At 46.6% G+C, this 19,819-nt stretch overlaps 2 protein-coding genes across 2 annotated transcripts; one reads left to right on the top strand and one right to left on the bottom strand.

The window, feature by feature from the left end:
* Positions 1-2,930: 2,930 nt before the first annotated feature.
* On the bottom strand, positions 2,931-19,372 carry DNAJC17 (DnaJ heat shock protein family (Hsp40) member C17; the record flags this gene model as incomplete). The annotated part of the gene is made up of 11 exons (XM_010173652.2): positions 2,931-3,138; positions 10,242-10,370; positions 11,140-11,220; positions 11,914-11,991; positions 12,489-12,538; positions 14,030-14,126; positions 14,571-14,653; positions 15,050-15,137; positions 16,676-16,734; positions 17,908-17,977; positions 19,346-19,372. Coding segments are annotated over 11 exons (885 nt in total), but the record flags the coding sequence as incomplete, so codon positions are not given.
* CUNH15orf62 (chromosome unknown C15orf62 homolog) lies at positions 5,397-6,212 on the top strand. Its single transcript, XM_010173651.2, has 2 exons — positions 5,397-5,433; positions 5,468-6,212. Exon 2 carries the CDS (start codon positions 5,503-5,505, stop codon positions 6,031-6,033), a length of 531 nt encoding a protein of 176 aa, XP_010171953.1. The 5' UTR covers positions 5,397-5,433; positions 5,468-5,502; the 3' UTR covers positions 6,034-6,212.
* Positions 19,373-19,819: the final 447 nt, after the last annotated feature.

The following is a 19,819-nucleotide window of genomic DNA, read 5'->3' as shown; positions in this document are numbered from 1 at the left end:
ACATCTGCTCCATCACTGAAATACCTGTGTGCCAGGGATGCTCCTGCCCCGGCTCGATCCCGTCCCTGTGCACGCTCATCTGGGCACGCTGGCTTTGGCACGTCTGGGAGGCAGGTCATGGGTGTCAGGATGTGCAGGGTGACAGTCCTCCCCCATCTCGGGTGACTTTCCTGTTCCCTGCTGGCACTTGGCCTGGAGGGGAGCCTTTGCAAATGTTCACAGCCGCTCCATCCCGATTCAGACCGGCGGCACATTTGATTTGCGCCGTGTGCCATCTTTTGTTTCGCTCAGCACGGAGTTGTGTGTAGAGCCCTGGGCAACTCACCTTCCTTCCCTCCTGCTTTTAGCTCAGCTGCTCAGGTTTTTAGGTTCCTACAAATAACAAACACGATCCCGGCCTCGGCTCCTTCCTCTGCATAATGGCAATAATATTTACCACCTCCCAGCGTGTGAATCTGAAGGGTATGTGGCAAGCCTCTTAGAGAAAGCATTCAGTTCAAAGACACTTATAATAATACATATTATCTTTACACCACATCTATAATTACAGCAAAGTATAGTCTGTCTTGAGAAACTGAGAAAAGCTTTCACATCTTGGTGTTATTTCATGCCTTAAAAGCACTCGCCACTCCATTAATGTTTCGCAATCTTCTCAAGAGCAACTTTGGAAATGCTTTTGGGTCTTTTTTTTATTATTAGCATGAAAATCAGGGGAGTCTTTGTGAAGGTGCCCAAACCAGATCCCAAATGATCCCGCAGCCCATCATTATCAGCTTATCTGGCACAGTGAGTCATCGAGAGCTGCACTTACCCATCTGCAGGAACAAATAACTGCATCCAGAAGGACTGTGGTACAGGAACAGAGCGGCTGCCAGAGCCAACGCTGAAGGCTCCTCTCACCATTTCAGCTCTGCTGGTTCCCCACCTCACTGAGCCCATTTTGGGTCTGTATTCTGCTGCTCTCCCACCTCACTGAGCCCATTTTGGGTCTGTATTCTGCTGCTCTCCCACCTCACTGAGCCCATTTTGGGTCTGTATTCTGCTGCTCTCCCACCCTGCAATCACACTTTTTTGGGGGGGGGAGCGGTCTCACAGCCCTCAGGACTTCTGCAGAGGAGCAGCCCCAGGGAAGTGCGGAGGGAAGGACGGCTTCTGCCCCAAACGCACAGAGCCAGAGGAAACCCCGGAGGGATAAAGGCTGGAGAAAGATCCCAAGTGTCAGCTCAACACCCACAGCCTGTAACTCCTCGGAATTGCGGGGTTGAGGGGAACTTGTGCTCCACCTCATTTGGCAGCTCTGTTGGCAACTGATGACTTCTGGTTTTTCACAGGTTTGATACTTGGCTGAAGGCGGCGGTTTTTTCCAATCCGCAAATTTCAAGCACAGGCTCCCAGAAATATTCAACTTACAGGCAGGCTGTGACACAGGCAAACCACGGGCTTTTCATTCCTTAGAGACACCGAATCATTCTTTCTGGCTTTGCAGACAGATTATCCTCCTTTTCCACGAGTTCCCAGCTGTGAACACCCATGACCCCTCTCTGCTACAGCTTCAGCCCAGTGAACCAAGCAGCACATGGACAACCAAACCACACTTGGGTTTAACGCGACCCTTCCATTCCGGACAGGCTTCCTCCTGGGTTTGGTCTTCCCCACCTGAGTCACCATGTCACATAGCGTGTGCCAGACGTGGTCCTTGCAGTATCTTACGTGGGTTTAGCAGCGAGGCAGAGTCACTTCCACAAGGAAATTCTTGTCTCTTCCTTCTCCACCTCATTCTGTTTCTTCTCTTTCCTGCTTGCAGCTGGGAGTACTACGTGAATGACGCACCGCGGATAGTCCTGAACAAGCTGGAGAGCTGTGGTTACCGCGTGGTGAGCATGACGGGCGTGGGCCAGACCTTGGTGTGGTGCCTCCACAAGGAATAGCGAGGAAGACTTTGGTGTTCCACCTGGACAAGACCCTGCTGGGATCATCTCACCCAGGACCGACAGCAAACCTTTCCCCTTAATTCCTTTCTGTCCCAGATTCCAGGCGCTCAGGCGTGGGGGGGGAGGGGTTGGTATTGAGGTAAAACTTGACCCAACATAAACTTGCCGTCCCTGCCCATTCACAAGACCGGGGGGAGGAAGGCAGGCCCAGTGCAGATGAAATCATGCTCAGAGAACAGATGGCTGCATCTCCGCGTTCATCTGACTGGCAGCCTGGCAAATACCATCTTTTTACACGTTAATCATCTCCTCTTTAGCATGCATTGGAGGAAGCTCAAATACGAGACTCGTCTGCCTGTTCCTCGGGGCTGCCCCAGAGAGGTACGCGCTGAGCCCGGAGCTCAGGGCATGCCTTCTCCCTGGCCATGGGGGGGGAACAGACACCATCCTGTCTCACCCCCGAGATGTACAGGGAACTGCCAAACCTACACCGTGCTCTTTGAGAGCCCCTTCACTCGGCAGCAAGGCAAGTTTCTCTCCCAGATTGGATTGTGGGCAGCAGCATCATCAAACATTTCTCTTAACGAGCCATGCAAGCGTAACACATCGTTCCTAAAACATCCTCAGAAAGGTCTTGTGAGCACTTCAGGTATGAGCTCTGTAAAATCTTACCACTGGCTTGTTTGGGACTGTATCGATCCAATAAACACCAATAAAACATTTCTCTAAAGAGACCAATGTCTTTCTGTGGGTTGTTTTAAACGGTTGTTGACAAAGCCTTCTGGATCTACAGCCCCTGAACAAGTTTTCAGGAATAAAAAGAAGCTCCAAGGTTTGGTGTTCTGATGGCACCTCTCACCCCCTGTCTTAGGCTCTGACTACACAGACTGACAGGTTCATACACTTACTTTGAAGCTTACGCAGCCATTTTTTCCCCTGCTCTCTGAAGGGATAAGGGCTGCAGGCACAGAGAGTTTGCATTCCTACAGCAGTTTTTTAAAAAAAGGAGGTTTATTGACTTAATTTAAGAAACAGCTTTAGAAATGAAGAATGATGGGGTGGGAAGAATCCATACTCTCTCCTGCTAGGTGTGAGACTCCTCCTCGTCCTCCCGCTGGAGCTGTTCAATGAGCTGCTGCCTCTCTGCTGCTTGGCGCATCCGCATCATCACCAGGCTCTCGTAATCCCGCTCCGATACCACCGATGCCTGCGAGCACAAAGCAAACACAACCTGTCAGGGACAGCACGTACCCCAGGCCCTCTTCTCCATAAACCACAATCATAACGTGCACGTTCCAGTCAGGAAGGTGCCTCACAGCAGGACAACCCCAGAGAAATGAGGTATGGTGTGAAAGCTGCCTGGCCTAGAGAAACAGCCAGCTTTGTGACAGGGTGAGTGAGGAGACACGGAGCGGGACAGGCAGGGAGCCTGGACTGCCCTCCTGCTGCTCCCTGCTCACAAGGAGGTTGGATGGGGAGGCACAGCTCGCCTGGCTGTGGAGGGTTATTCTGGATGACAAGATCACTCTGCAAGTACAACACTGGAGCACAAAGTCCAGCGTATGCTTCATCCGTTACAAAGGCTCATGCCATAAAAAACCCCCCAAATCCAACCTTTCTGTGGTTTAGTCATGGAAGTGACTGCAGTGAGAAACCACCAGGTACGTTCCCAGACCTGATAAAAGAGCGTTTCAGTTCTCAAAAGCTCTTGGAGCCTTTCTGCTATGTGTGGTAGCAACTGTCACGTCAACTACGCGGTGACTGCAGACTCTACCTAATGAACGTAGGCAGCAGCTGAGAGCTGCTGTCGCAGAGCAAAGGGGTGGTGTTGGCACTCTGCTTTCCAAAGCCATTTAACACTAGTAGGTGGCCTCACTATTTCAGATGTATCAAAGCACTGCAATGCTTGGAAACAGCCACCTCATTTGCTTGACAGTTCAGGTAGAAACAAAAGCATCTTGACAGAAGGTGAAGAAAAAATAAACCTTGCAGTCATTTTTCTGGGAACAAGACTTAGTAGTGATTTCAGGACATCTTAAATAGAACACAGAAGGGATGAACAAGCAATAGAATAGCTAAGTAAGATTCTGCATGAAAATGGGGCAAGTGCAAATTTGTTATCACGTGCCAGCAAAGTGGTTCCTCCAACGGCAGCCTCTAGCTGTGAGGACAAACTAGAAGCCCACAACAGATGAGAAACTCAGACCAGGAAATTAAGAGACTAATACGCCATAATTGGTATTTTAGGAGCTGCATGAATGAAATAACCTTTCAGTACTTGCAGGACAGATTTTCAGCGTCTGAGGAAGCACCAGATTGTATCAGCCTTCAGCAGCAGAACTAGGCTTCTTCAAAGCTCCTGTCCACTAACCACAGATACTTACTGTCATCTGCTCGTTGGAATGAAATAGCCTAGATGAGACTCATGCAGATGAATCACCCATACAAACCTGAATCACTACCTCACACTCTGGATTTAAATTTAAAACAGGCAAGAGATTATTTCCGGCCTCATTTGGGAGCCCTGCTGACACAACAAGCCATCACAAGTGGCAGAAGGGAGAGCACCAGGAGAAGACAGAGTCTGACTCAAGATGGGCTACGAGTCGGTGTTCGGGCTGAGAGTTCTCCAGCAGTCGGGGTGCCTCTGAGGGAGCTGCTTGCTCCGCAGGCAGAGTGTGGGCTGGTGCTTTGCTGCTCTACACACCTACTTCCTGCAATCCTGGCAATTACCAATCGTGTAGAACCCAGTTCCTGACGTGGCTGACTCAGCAAGGGCTTGGCTCAAAACAAATACATACGCGCAAGGAACTGCAGCCGGGGAAGCAGTGACAGGAGGCACATGAAGAGAAGGAGGCATTGGGGATTTCTAGCACTCCGGGTCCAACCTGGCTGAATCGTCCCTGGACTTGCTTCTTCCAACGTCCCAGCGCCCCAGTGAAGGTGGTGGTCACGGTTCTCCGAGTGCTCCACAGTTCCTCCTCTCTGCCTGCTGGACTCAGGTGCTGCTCCAACACAGCGTAAGTCGACTTTGCATTCAATTTTCCTAACGTTTGTCTTTCACATCCGACTTTTGTTGCTTTTTAGATTTCCATTTGACTGTATTTCTCTGGTTTCCTTCAGTGGGACTGAGTCACCGTCTCCCTTCCTAACCACCCACTGAGATTTTTATACTGTGCCCTTCACCATGAAGGTGGTTGGTTACCATGGTACCAAAGTGCCCTTCTGTTCTAGATGGAATCTGTTCTCATGGTGACTGTGTGCCTTTACTGTTCTTCATCAGCTTCTTTCTGCAGCACAGATTGAACAAGCTCAGACATTGCCATTCCTTCTCCCCTGAAGAAGGAGACTCCTTAATATCCAAGACAGGCCAATTGCTCTTTAACACGGGGACATAGTGTGAAGTTTGCATTTCCTGCAATACCAGCCTCTCTGTTTTCCTTCCAGCTACAGGAACTGGGAAGGAAGAGGTTGTTCCTGTTGTGTGGCTTGCTGCTGATCCTGCAACATCAGTCCAACACCTGACTGTGAAGACTCAGCAGTTTCCTCCTTCTCGTTGCCTTTCATCAGCATGGATACTTGGCGGAGAGGGTCCATTAAGTCCACAACGTTCTTCAGGCGTTTCTCACTCAGGAGACACAAAAAGCTGGGCAACCAAGTCATCATCTTGAATCAGAACAGCCACACTCTGGACAGTGATGGACAGTGCCAGAAGAGGGAATGCTTGAGGGATCTGAAGGACAAGTCTGACTACCTGTCCTGTCAGAGTGAGCAAAACCTAGCCAAGGCACAGGCACCTCCCAAGCCTCCCCGGCTCTACCTGGACAGTTCCAGCTGCCCTAACATCATCGATCACACAGATTCACATTCTGACATCTCCTTTTCTAGTGCTACTCATCAATACCACAAAGCCACTCAAACTCAATTCCACAAGGACCAGGCTACAGACCACGGGACCTCAGAGACAGGTTCCCAGAATGGCACCACTCTGTCTGACCTGTCTGACCCCTTCCTGTCCTTCAAAGTGGATTTGGGGCTCTCGCTTCTTGAGGATGTTCTCCAGACCCTCAGGAAACAGAACCCAAGAGATTACGCCATTTGAAGGTATTTATCATTTAACATAGCACATGTACTTACTGCTGCTGCCAGTTTCTCTAGTCCTAGCAGGAGGAAGGATACTGCAGCATTCCCGTTGTGTGTGGCCTGTTCTGTTCTCATCTCACCCACCACAGACTGTCCTTGTCCTTGCCAAGGAGACCTTCGGAGCAGAGCTCGCAGGCTCCGTGCTCAGATGAGAGCACTGTCTGCTGGAACCTCATGGCCAAGTTTCCATTCTCCACCCTGGGAATTTCCCACTTGTGACTCTGCATCTCCTCCTCATGGAAGAATGGCATTGTTTGGCAAAAGACTTGTTATTTTGGGGATGTGGCTGTGACGCTGCGGAACACGGACAGAAAGGGATACAGCATACAGCATTTGTGGATAAGCAGGCAGCCTGCAAGGAGACAGCAGCACTGCATCACAAAGCCATAGCTATGGCAAGGGTCAAGAGACAGAAACTCATGTTTCTTCTCCCACCATGTTTGGATGTGAAAAATCAAAGCTGTTCTTTGGGGGTTTTTTTGGGGTTTTTTTTGGGTTTCTTTTCCCCTAACTCAAGTGCAGTTGGCACTTCCAGCCTGGAAACAGGTAAGCATCCATGTAGGCTCGTAATACAGCAACAGCAGTTTATTTATCCTACTAGCAGGAGAAGAACTTCCTCCAGATAACTGCTGCTTGAAGCATGCACTGATCAATCAGCTGTACAGATATGGAAGAATAAATGTATCTGTGACTAGAAGTGTCTTGTTGCCTCATTTCATTGGTAGCAAGCCAGAAAAAGCCCAGGCACCAAGAGCACAGGTCCCTTCTCTGCAGGGACCAAGATCTATCCTCTCTGGCACTCCACGCTTTTCTGAGGGTGGGGAAGCAGTGTGGCTCTGCTCCTCTGGGCTGGGAGAAGGCTAGAGCTGCTGCTGCTTTATCTTCCCCTGAGGAGAGTGCACACAGCTCAGGTCAAGACCCAGCGTTGAAATGAACAGCTCTTCACCCCGTGAGCTGGCTGGTGGGAAGGGCTCTGCCAGGCTGAGAATATTTTAGGGAGTATCAGGGCAAACTGTTAGAAGGACACTGCAGAAACTACTGGGTGACCAATTTTTACCTTTTTCATACCTAGATTAGATACTAGGGTTCTTTTTGAAAAATTAAAATAAAACTTCTACACACCCAGATAACCACAAGCTTTGGAAGGCAGCTACAGCAAAGTGAGACATTTCAGAGGAGGCACAGACAGTCCTTAACCTACCAGATTCACATCAGGCTGTAATATGATAATAGGAAACAAACTCCAGGAAACCTCAAAGGAGCTTAGAAAAGATGCAGGAGTGCCAGACAGAGGGGTTTTCTCAGCACTTCAGTAGGGCTGAATGAATGGCCCAAAGTGAATGAGGAGCACTGGCACAGAGGTCCCACGACTGAAGGTGCATAGAAGACCTTCCCAGAAGCGAGTGCTTCACGCTGTCGTAGTGGCAAAACACACTCTGCACAGCACTGTACAGCTGTTGCGTGCTGTGAACCATTCAGAGCTGCAGCAATCAAAGAGTCATTGCTCACAAATAGCCTAGAGTAACACTGGCTTTTGCAATTCAAGTATAACTCACCTGTTTGGCTTCAGCAGCTCTTCAGGAACTGCTGGACAATGGGCACCCATTGCTGTAGAAGAAAACAAGCCACCCAAGACTGCAGAGGCAAGTGTCTTGCAACTCACTGCCTCCTCACAGCACAACTTTTCAACAGTTAGCCTTGCTTTCACCTGGGAACTGCTGCCAAAGCTGCCCTGGTCTGGTTACTGTGTGGCTGTCCTTTGAAGGCTTTGGTGCACAGCTCCTGGCTGATGACCCCAGGCAGGGAGCAGACACAGCTCTGAAGGGGATGAGCAGTGAGTGTGTTGCCATGAGAACGCCGCAGGTCTTTGGCTGTTTTCTGAAGAGGAGCAGGGAAGGAGCTGCATTCGCAGAGTGAGAGCAAACATGGGGGTGGATTCAGACAGAAATAGGAGCAATTCAGAGGGAGCAGCAAATAGGAAGTGAGTGCAGCTTAAACCAGAATGAGATTAGTGCAGCTTGAAAGCAAGAATGTGGAGCCTGATGGCTGGGAAGCCAGACTGGATATGAAGGGATGAGGCAGGGAGCAGGTTGAGGCAGTGGCAAAAGACAGCTGAAAGAGCTCCTTTTGCATAGTCTAGAGCTGAAGAGCTGAGGACAAAGCATAAGTTGAGAGAAGACATTACCACATCACAGATTTTGGAAGCATCCTAGAGGAAGCAGCAGCAGGATTTGGGGAGGGTCTGGAGTAGGAACTAGGGAAAGTGGTAACCAGAGTAGCTTGGAGATCTTAGCCTGGACAGTAAGACTGCAATGCAATCAAAGCAATTGCAACTGCTTCCACATAAAGGCAGTAGAAAGGACAGGCAAGCATCAGTAGTGCAATTCTTGGGAAAGGATGCAAGTCACTGGCCATAACTCCTCACCATTCGAGAGCTAATATGGGATAGACAAGGCTGTGTTGGACACAGGTGAGTCACCACCTCCACACAGCAGGAACACCACTGGCTGCTTTAGCCTGCCCTCCCTTGCTGCTCCACCAAGCTAATCCTTCACAGCAGGCAGACACTGCAGTTCCACACTAACAAGCTTTGGCCATAGAAACAAGGCAAGATAAACACCCTCAAAAGCCAGAGCTTTTGAACCCACAGAGGCAAGAATCCACCACCGAGCTCCAGCTGCACCCTTAGGTATGAAGGAGCACTTCAGAACCAGTTCTCATTCTCTCCTTGTGAGGGATACTCAAATAAAACAGGTTAGATTCTGTTTTTTTCCCCAATTTGCCTTCTAACACTCTGCCCACCTCTGTGAATCTGCTGTGCCTGCAGGACTCTCACTGCTTCTACATTGTGCATGGAGATCTGCCTGACTCCTGGGCTGTGATTCTCTAACTGCCTTTCCCTGAGATTTCTGGGAAACTTTGCTGCTCAGACAAAAAACACATATCCCCAGTGAAAACGTACAACCCTAAGCAGAACTAGGATAGCAACAAGGCATTCTGATGTATAAATGCTTCTACTATAAAAATACTTAACAAAAAGTCAGGAGAGTGACTACACTGAACAACCTCACAAGTGGCTAAAACATTTAGGTGGTGAACACAAACAAGGCTGATGGGGACACAGACTAAGGGCACCTGAACAGCATGAGGCAGGAGTCCTCTCAGCAATTAGATCTCTTTGATCTTTATACCACAGGGAAGACAGAGAGGGAAATAAGTGTCAGGTGAAGTTTGAACTGGAACTCAATCAGCAAAGAATCTCAGGTCCTTTCACACCTTCACAGCTAAGGAATTACCAACTAGATCAGAAGACATGGTGAGCACAAGATAAATTCTGTGCTATAGAGCAAAGCGTAGTGTAATCTTCTTCAGAAGCAGATACATCCCCCACTGCAGAGCTCCAGCAGGAGCAAGGGGTAATGGAGAGCCAACAACTGGCTGCAGTATGGCCTCAGACTGGTTTCTCTGTTTTAAACCACTAGATGTTATTGCTTCCATGTGTTTTGTGATTGGAATACATTTGCTATTCAAGAGCAACAGCTTCAGAGGGATTATCTGGTGAAATAAACAGGAAGCAGCTAAGAGTTAACAAACACCTTGCACTCAAAGTAACCACACTGGTAAAGAGGACCCAAAACAGGCAATAAGGTCTGTACAAGGATATTTAATTTGATATTGCTTTCTCTTCCCTTCTGCAGACCCTAAGAATATAGGTTTCCTTGCAGCACTGAAACTTCATTCTCTTGTGAATGCAATAACTAAGCCTCTCTACAAAAACCTTCTAGGAGACCCATTTCAAACAGCTATGAGCCAGAGGACTCCCACAGTCAAAGTACATTAGAAAAAATTCCAGAAGACTAGAACTAGAGGCTTTGGGCTGAGCAAGGAACATCCTTGGTTTTCACTTGTTAGAGAGAGTGAGATTGTGTGAAGATCCAGTCACCCAAATACCTTGTGTTCTCAGTGAGCTGCTACTCAGGCAAAAGGTCCTTTAGAAAAGCCACTGCTTCAGCACAAAAAGGCTCATCAGGAAGGCAGGCCTTTCATTTAGAGCTTCTTTTCAGTTCTGCTGGGAATCAACGTATCTTACCATACATGCAAAGCACACTATTCCATTTAGGTTGCTCTAGAAACACATTTAAATAACAGCAGCCTGTGTCTCCTTACCTGTGAAGTCCTAGGCTGACTACTGCTGTCAGAAAGGACAGTGCTGGGATTGTTCTGGGGCTGGCCCTCCAGCCACGAAATCTTTAGAGGATTATTTATCAGGCCAACTTCATTCTTCACAGCCATCTCCTACCAATGAAAATATTCTTCCATCACCATCTGAATTTCAGACCCCACACCCTCAGGTCACCAACAGTCACAGAAGTTTTTCCATCTCAGCCTGGCATCAAGGCCAAGTAGGACACAAACAATGAAGATTTCGTGGTTGCCCTACGTGAGAGGCACCTTTAAGGTCCATATCTGCACCAAGCATAGACAGCACATGTCACTGACAGTACTTCTGAGGAGTTACAGAAAATTCAGGGGGTTTTTAAAATTATTTGGATATATGAGGGAAAGAAGTGACAAGGAATAGAGACTCTTGTACAGTGTAAGTTTAAGTTGAAGGAACTACTAAAATTAAGGGTTACTGATGAGTTCTCTTTCCACAGCCACATGAATTACTATAACTCACAGTGAGTCAAGAAGTTTTGATTTCTTTTAAACTACAAATGCCAGACAACCTCTAAAGCTCCTTTAGCCATCTCCACAATGGGTAATTCACCTTCAGTGAGAGCTGATGAAATGGCTCAGAGCCTGCTTTTTAAAGCAGTGTCTCTTTCCTTAGCCTTTGACATGCACAGCCTCATTGTTTATGTGCATGATCTGCTCTGGGTTTGTGCCTCCAGCTTTGCCACTCCCTTCATGCATCTGTACCTTTAGACTCTCATTACCCTTCTCCACTGCCTTAATGACAAGGCAGCGTTTCTAGGCTGTCAGTTTGCTAACCCTTCCCTTCTGCAACACCCCTTCCTGCCCACTCTCCACTACACACATCTGGGGTCTCTGCCAGACTTACAGCGGCTTTAACCGTAGCAAATTCCACGACTGCACTCCCAGTCTTCCTACTGGAGATCAACAAATTGAGCACATCGCCGTACTGTTGAGACAAAAGGAGAGAGAAAAGTTAATTACAGACCCAGAGGAGAAGTCAAGTTCATCTATGGAACGAACACAGAGACAACGTGTTTTCACAGACGCGAAGCTTTAGCTGTCACCCTTTCTGTCTTGGATGATACTTCTACTGATCCCAACCTGCCATAATTTCTGTCCCTCCAGGAAATAATTCTGGGGAAGCATGGAGCTTTTAGCAAGCCCTGGTGCAAGAGGGTTGCTCACCTCAGAGCTACAGGAGACACTTGCATGAAGGGAAAATAAAGACCACACACTGGGATTAATCAGATCAAAGGCTTGTCTGTTCCTGTCTCTGAACTTCCCACAGCAGCTAATGTAGAGCACTTGAAGTGAAGGCAAACGTGCACCATAACCACACAGCCAGTCTAACTTTTACACAGGGCACGAATCATTTAGTGGGAAGAGTTTGCAATTGCTCTGTTTTTTTTTTTTTCCCCTCTGGGAATGAGACAGAGGTGCGGGCTGGGGAACCGTTCACAGCTAATGGATCATGCTGCTGGGCTCTGAAAATGGCCTGAGAGAGAAAACTGGACAACAGAGGAAGAAACCAAGAGTCACTGGTTTATATGCAGCTTCCCAGAATTTACTATCCTTTCTATCCCACTATCCACTGAGAGCAGGGGTAGATCAAGCAGTAGGAAAGAGTGTCAGACAGGACCTTTTGTAGGATCTGCAGCAGAACATCTTTTGAGTATCCCCCTCTCGTCTCATCTTCTTTCCCACATTTCCATCTCAGCTGGGAAATAAATATGACAAGTCAATTCTGTCCATTCCAACACGTGTTGCCACATTCAACGCAGCTCCTGCCACCTGCACAACAATCAAGTTTGCTATTTACAGCCACACTCCCAGAATTGCCAAGACAGTGATTTCAACATCAGAATGTGCAAAGGGAACAAATTATTTGGGGAACAGGGAGAAACACTGCTCACTGAAATAAAAAAAGAGAACACTTGAAAGCACACTAATGGCTATATCAGGGTAATAAGCAGATGTTTTCCTGTGCCTAAAACAGAGACAACTCCATTTCAGGCCCAAAAATTGAGACCAGACAGTAGAGAAAAGGGTGAGGAAGGAAGGGTATTTTAAAGACAGTGACAGGAGTGGAACTTCACCTCCACTGTACAAAGGGTCATGCCAGTTCAGCAGAGTTGGAGCATCCCTTCCATTTTCCAAGGCTGTGTAACGTTCTAGCAGTTTTCACCAAAACCCAGCTTTATAAGGATGTCTTACTTTGAGTTTGGGAGTTATTTTGCCTTCTGCTCCATTTCTTTCTTCCTTGTCTAAAGAGGGGAAAGAAAAAAAGGTGGAGAGGATATGGGTGAATAGTGGGCATCAGTGTTTTTCCCTGCTATGATGCCCAGACTTGCCACCATCAAGGCTAGAAACAGCAAAGGAAAGATACAGCCAGGAGACCTGGTACATCCTGTGACATTTTTCCCTGCAAGAGGGTTGTGCTGGTGGGAACAAGTGTAGAAAAATTAAGGGCAGACAAAAAGCCAAAAGGATAGCATAACCTAATAATTTAATCTGGCCCTGCAAGTAAATACATCATAATGTTGTGCTCTCATTGCAAGGATCTCAAAGGATCTCATTAAACAAATGCTCAATATTCTTCCCAACTCCTGATATGTGAAATTAAGTTAAGAAAGGGTGGGATGAATGACTTACAGTCATACAGGAAACTCCCAGTGACCCCAAAAAGAGTTTCTGCATCTGGACCTCTGGTGGTTGGTTTTGGTTTGGTTTTTTTTAAATTTGGTTGCGCTTTTTTTTAACTCATTAATATTTTTTCCTGTGAGAAAATAACAGACCTCATACCATAGCCCCTGCCAGAATGAAAGAGGTAAGAAGCAAGAGACAATAAATCTTCCCATTGGACTGAACCCTGAACAGCACTCTACTTAGTTTTCAGAAGAACAGAACTTTCTGAAACATAAAGCTGTATTTTAAGCTCACACAGGTACAGAATATTTTAAAAGCAGTTCAATAGAGAGACATGTGGATGGGAATGAGGTTCAGGAATATCAAAGGATGAGGTTCTGGGATTCTGGAAAAATCTCATCCCCTCCAATATGAAGGAGCCTACTGAACAGCCCATGGGAATCAGAGGGAGAGAACTTCAAACACGGTAACTACCTATTGTTGTACAGCAGCACAGGATGCAGATGTTCTCCAGCTCAGTACGTCGCTCATTTCCTGACAGATTTGTGGCTGGTCTTTGCACAAACCTGGGGTGAAGACTGTGTATGGCCAAGGAACACGAGAGAATCCAGTTCCAGAAAGTAAAGCCTCAGCAACCATAAACTAAACAAAACTTTATTCTCCACACTGAGCCTCTTCAGGGTGATAAGTACTGAGAATTTCCAAGGGGAAATAGAAGCAGTAACCCAATGACAACTGCTGCTCTTTGCAAACTTGAATCATTCCCTATTTTGAGTCTGCAACACTGACTGCTTTCATTGTGACAGATGAGCAGGACTTGAGGCTCCCTCCAGCCTAACTGTGAGGCTCCAGGTTCAGTGCTTTAGAACATTTATAGAAAAGGAGCAGCAGCAACATGTTAAAGAGCAGCAGGACACGTATAAGAAAGCGACCCCACAGAAATACCAGTCTTAACTTATCCCTGGAAAAGGTGCCAAGTCGGATCCTATTATACATGGCAACGGGACCAAGTCAGCAGGCTGCATCTGTACGTCAGCTCTGCCTAGAGAAGAGCTGGAGTCCCATGTGCACGTAGTTGGGCTGAGGGCTCCAGTCTCATCTGCTCTCACCTTGGACACGCTGCTCTCTCTCAAGCCGGATCTGTTCTCGGATGAGTCTCTGCTGCTCCTCAAGCTGACGGGAGCCTTCTTCACGCAGGCGTATGATCTGTGGCAGAGGTGAGACAGTACGGATATCGGAGGGGACAGTTCCATGCCAGCTAAAGACTGCCAAGGAGAGATTCTGTCTTATACCCATCTCCTGGGGCAACCCTCCTGCTAGTTCCCCTGTGCCAGCTCCAGTGCTCATAAAACCAGACCCCTCATGTTCGTAGTGACACAGCCACTACCAGCCAGCATATAACCAATGAGCTCTTATTGTCTGCTATGCAAAAGGAAAAGGGGAGGAAAAAATAAACCCCTGAGACTGACATTTGCCAGACTGCCACAAGATCCCTTCTACATGCCTCTGTTTCACAGAACTCATTAATCCCAAAGGCTGACAGACTGCTATAGATTTGCTACATCTCATCACACGGTTTGCATTATGGTTGCAAAGACTTCCAGCAATTCTTCTCAAAAGCAGCAGAGAAATCTCATAATTTATCATTACCTCTTGTTCTAATGATCTCGTTATCCTGATCTCCTCCTCTTCACTTTCATGGGTCTGGGCTTCTCGTTCTCTGGCTTCAAGATCTGCAGAGAAAGAAACAAAATTAAAACAAACCCAAGAGAATTTTCACTGCTGAGCAGAGGTGGATGGGAAGATGACAAACTTGGCTACATCTACACCAATTTCAAAGCAGAGTCCAGATAGCTCTGCTACATCTCCTCTGCCCAGGCACAACGCTGTATCAGCAGCCTTAACAGCCATCAAAACCCCCAACTCCTTCCCAGAGCAGGACCACCCCCAGCTATGGCTGTGGGAGGAGATTTCACATGGTTACTACCTTGTACTGGGCACAAAGAAACCACAGCCAGCACAAAAGGGCAGCAGATCAATCCATGGTGAATCCCAGCGGTAGCAGAAATGCAAACACCCAGCTAATGAAGACTTCAAGCCAAGAGAAAGTGAAGTTTTGATTTTATTACCAAGCTTTACTTTCTTCCTTTTCTCATCAAGTTTCTGTGTCCTCTCTGCAGCCTGCTTCTTAGCCTTTCTCACTTTGTCATACGCCGCCTGTCAAAGAACCAACACAACAGCATGAAACTGCATAAAGCAGACGAGATAAAATGGAAAGCAGCGAATAAAGGCGAGATCAGAAACTGAAACACTGTAAGCAGAGGTGAAGCATTTTCTGCTTCTTGTTAGAATTCCTCCTAAAAGCGTTGGAAGATAACACAAAGTTCCTGAAAACGTGAGAAGAGGCCCAAGGATCTCCAGATGGAGCCTGAAAGGGTGAGGAAGTCCAGGAATAATCGCAAAGCGTACTGGAGAGTGTGACCCACCTTCAGAGGTGGGAAGAATATTTTGGTTCCCTGAACATGCCAAAGTAGCTTTAGGGGCACTGGTAACAGATCAGGTTTAGTTTAGAGCCAAGTTTTACAATTAAAAGGGTCTATTTTATATGAAAGATTTATTCACAAGACAGATACTTGACTCATGAGCATATTAGATCAAAGAGCATCAGAACTTTTCAGCAGAAATAACACATCAACAATCATTTAGCACTACAGAGATTTAAGAGCTGAGGTAAACTGGCATTTTCATTGCCCCCCGTTTAAACCAGTTGATAATCTGTTCACCAAGTCACACAGAACCCTTCTGTCGTAGGTAAAGCACAGACCTGCACAAATATTACTTGCAGAACAGTTGTACAGGAAAGTGCTGCTCTTGTGCTAGAGACTAGAAAAGCTGGTATTTTTCCTTCCTGCAAGGGAAGGGCTTGCTAAATGCCTCTTCCTTTTTAAAATGTAGAAGCCAAAAAAGTTCTTAGATGCCAAAAGCTTAATTGCCCCTTGGAGGGGAGATTACAAGCTTTGCCAGTCTTTGAAAAGAGGAGAGTTATTTCATGTTTTTAAATCTTATCATCTGAAATTTTAATATGTCTGCTCTCCCAAGCTTCTCTGGACAGAGTTACCTGCTCTTTTTAATTTTGTTTTTATTCTTTCCCTTCACATGTCCAGATTACTTTCAGGCCTTGAGCAGTAGCCATTCAATCACCTCCTCACAGCAAGAAAAGAGTCCAAGCTACATCTGGCAGCCTGCAAAACTCTCGCAGCAAAAGGGCAGGGACTGTGACAATGATTCAGCTTTTCTGTTTACAAGTCTCCTGTGCCCCATGGAAAGAAAAGCTTTGAGCCTCACCAATCACTTCTGGATATTATTTATTTGTCAGACCTTGACTTCAAGGCAACTGCAAATGTACCGTTGTCACGGGAATTTAATGTGTCCCCGAATCAGGGGTGGTTGTAATTTATTTTTTTAAATGAGAGATGCCCCAGTCTAACAAGTTATTAAAGATGGTCTGTCACCTTGCAGCAAACGGACAGAGCTACTCTCAGCACATTAAAGCAGAAAAAGAACAGTTGTCCAAGTTCTTATCCTTGATCTCACAGAAAACTACAGGGAATAACAATGGATGAGACTGGCATTCAAGAAGTCACAACTGGGGAAGAGAGCGATACAGACAGGAAGAGTTTCCAATGCTTCCCCAGCACGCTTCAACGTCACAACAGCACACAGCCCCAACAGCACCACGGGACGGGCATCCTTACCCTCGCTGCTGCATCTGTCAGCACGGCTAAGGCCTGAGACAGCTGGTGGAAGATTTCCGCTGGGAATTAGAAGAAAAAAGGGTAAGATGCAGAAAACCATGCTAGCGGCCTGGAGGTGAAGCAGAAAAGACAATCCCTTATGGAAGAGACCTGCAGAACATCAGAAAGAAGAATAATCTTTCCAAAGCATTTGTAAACCAACCCATAACCAGGATCACCTCAACTCAAAGGACAACATTTGTTACATAAACTTCAGTGTAAATTAAGAAACAAAAACTGGGACATTCATTTGAACAGAAATCTTGAAGACGTGAATTCAGCAGAACCCATCTGCAGCAACGCATCACTCAGCCTGCAGTCAGTCTGAAATACACTTACAAATTCCCCTTTTCACACCCAGAGCTTTTCATTTTACATCAATATTGCTGACCCTGTTCCTGGAAGGTTACCTATGTAAGCTGGAGGCCTCCCCACGCACTTCAAATCACTTCTCAGCCTTCTGCAGATACCAAAGCCCCCAGTTTTCCTCTCACTGCTCCTATTTTTTTTTTTTTTAAATGGTGGAAATATTTTCTCTGTACTACAGTTATATATTTTCAACCTATAAGACTGTAGCCCATCAAACTGCAAAATGCAGGATACAGAACAATGTTTATTTTGAGGTGTCCTGATGAACATCATCCTTCTAGTCACCGCTGCTGCTCACTGCTATCTGCAGCTACAAAACTTAAATGGAGTGGCTGCAGAAGCCAGACCCAGATAACAGTTTAGCTATACTCAGTTCCACAGTCAGGGTCTTGTCTCTAACAGACAGAGATGGGCGTTATCCATCCATACATAACAGGATTTATAAGCTTGCTGTTGAAACTTTGACTGTGAGAGTATGAATGAAAATAGTGATGAGCCAGTAACCACAGGGAGAGCACAGCCAAAGATCTGGGATTCGAGCACCATGGGAGAAGATTTTGAGAGGTGCAAATAAAATTTCAGCACTGAGTTAACACTGATGTTTCTAAAACCAAAATGTATGCATTCAACCTCAAAAAAAAAGAGCTCTCTAACAATGATGAAAATAACTCTTCGTCCTGCATATGGACACTTCACACGACAGGCACCCAGGTGTCCCCTTAATCACATGCAAAGACAGACCTGGAGTTAAGCAGAGCCACTTCCAGGAGTCTGCACATGTGAAAACATGAAGAGTTGTTTGTGTCTGCACAGCCCCATCTTACCTGCTCGGGGATTGTCTGGGTTCTTATCTGGGTGACAAGACAGGGCCTTCTGCCGGTACGCTTTCTTAACCTGCAGGAACCAGAACTGAGATTTACTGTTGGTAGGTGCTGTTCAGTCTGTGTTGAGAAAAGCAAATTAGAGAAAAAAAAACAACCAAAAAACCCCAAACACTGCAGAAACAAAAAATTACTGTTCAGAGAGTTTATTTTGTTGTTTATGTTGTCGGCTTTGCTGAACTTCAACCACACTTCCCTATTAGAAGCAGAAGGCTGTGGTGGAACCAGCATTCGTTTGCATGACTAGATGTCCCCCAGGCCTGACAGAAAATAAAGATCATTTCTGGAGTGCTGATAGCTCCACTACCCCCTCATACTGAAAGGTAAAGCAGCAAGAGACCTCTGATGAGCTTAGTTCTCAACCTCAATGCAGTGACCTGTCCTTTTTAATCACACTACACTAAGCATTTGAGCCCAGGACACTTAGTAGGCAGGCAGCTGTATTTTAAATGAGTCTAAGCCTTTCAAAGCCACAAGTTTTACTTCCAGGTGTGTTGTATTACAGCACTCAAACCTCCTGATCATCAAAGCCAAGTCTGGTTCACCGAGGCAGGTTTCTAGCCAGAGGGGTACCATGCTCTTTGCAGCTGTAACTTTAGGACAGAGAAATACCATTTACTGTGGAACAATTGAGTTTGGCAAGGTGAAGAAACAGTGACCAAATACTGTTTAATTTCATCTACACACCAAAGAAAGACTGAGAGCTTTCTGAGCGAAGTCACTTGTAACAATCTGAGTTCCCTTTGTCAGGGACACCACGGAATGCAAGAAAGGAAAGGAGCAAAGCTGCTCGTTCACTGCCAAGGTCTCTGCTAACATGAGAGCACTCAGCAGTGGCCCAGCACCACCTGGTGGACACAGCTCCTGGGAGGGAAATGTGCAGCTAAAGCCTCACAGGCCTAATCCCACCCCCTGCCTGAGCTGGACTCCAGCTCCAAGAGCAGCAACACTCCTCTATGTGCCTCATTCACAACTATTACAGTAACTGTTCTACATGGCAAGTTCAGACAAGGCTTCTCTAAAGAGAGAGGTTAAATTGCTTTACCAGTCTTGCTCCCCTTTTTTCGTCTCTTGGCCATGCTGCTCTGCACATAAAGGGTCTTTGGGTTGTTTCCAGTATTTTACAGTGAGGATTTGCACTCTCAAATTACGATTGTCAGCTTATAAATTGCACCATAACATCCAATTTGTAGTTTTCTCATCCTTTTCCCCCAGTGACTAGCTCAGCGGTGAAGCCAAGGTCACCTGAAGCCTTTCATCTCATTCAGTCCTCTGCATTACGTTTGGCTTGTTCCTGTTCTGTGCTCCACATACATGGAATTTCCAGGCAGCCTCAGACACAAGTGCTGGTTATGCCCAGCCTGTAGCCTCCAAGTTTTACCCTGTGGTACTGCGACTGCTCTTTACTCTAAAGGGAAAACAAACAAACAAAACAGAACAAAAACCCCACACAAAAAACCCCACCAAACCTGAGAAAGCCTAAGAAGGAACATCAAAGTTTTCCCTTCAAGTTTAACTTTGTCCAGCTATTAATAGTTTTGCTCAGAGTTTTACTGATCCAGGGCATCCTAACCTGAGAAATTAGCTTAGGTTAGTATTGCTTATGTCAGCCTTAACGAGGTAATAATGAATAAGACATTGTGTTGTTCCAAGTCCCTATTCTCTAGGCCTTGACCACTGCAGATAGGATGAGTTATGCGATAACCTGGCCAGGTAACCATCCCACTGGCAGCAAAACTTACTTTTAGGGTATCCTGAAGCAAACTGCCTTCGTTATAGTACTAAGAACCACGCCCATAGGTTAAGAAGACCCTAGTCCAGGTGAAGAGCCTTCCCCTGAGCACGCACAGAAGTA

The sequence above is a fragment of the Antrostomus carolinensis genome, unplaced genomic scaffold (genome assembly GCF_000700745.2).
Source record: "Antrostomus carolinensis isolate BGI_N321 unplaced genomic scaffold, ASM70074v2 scaffold31048, whole genome shotgun sequence".
NCBI classification, from domain to species: Eukaryota; Metazoa; Chordata; class Aves; order Caprimulgiformes; family Caprimulgidae; genus Antrostomus; species Antrostomus carolinensis.
Note: the sequence above shows the minus strand (reverse complement) of the source record. Positions and strands in the feature narration are given on the sequence as shown.

Bases quoted from the DNA above. Each gene is read 5' to 3' on its own strand.
- CUNH15orf62 (XM_010173651.2), top strand. From the start codon at position 5,503: ATGGATACTTGGCGGAGAGGGTCCATTAAGTCCACAACGTTCTTCAGG.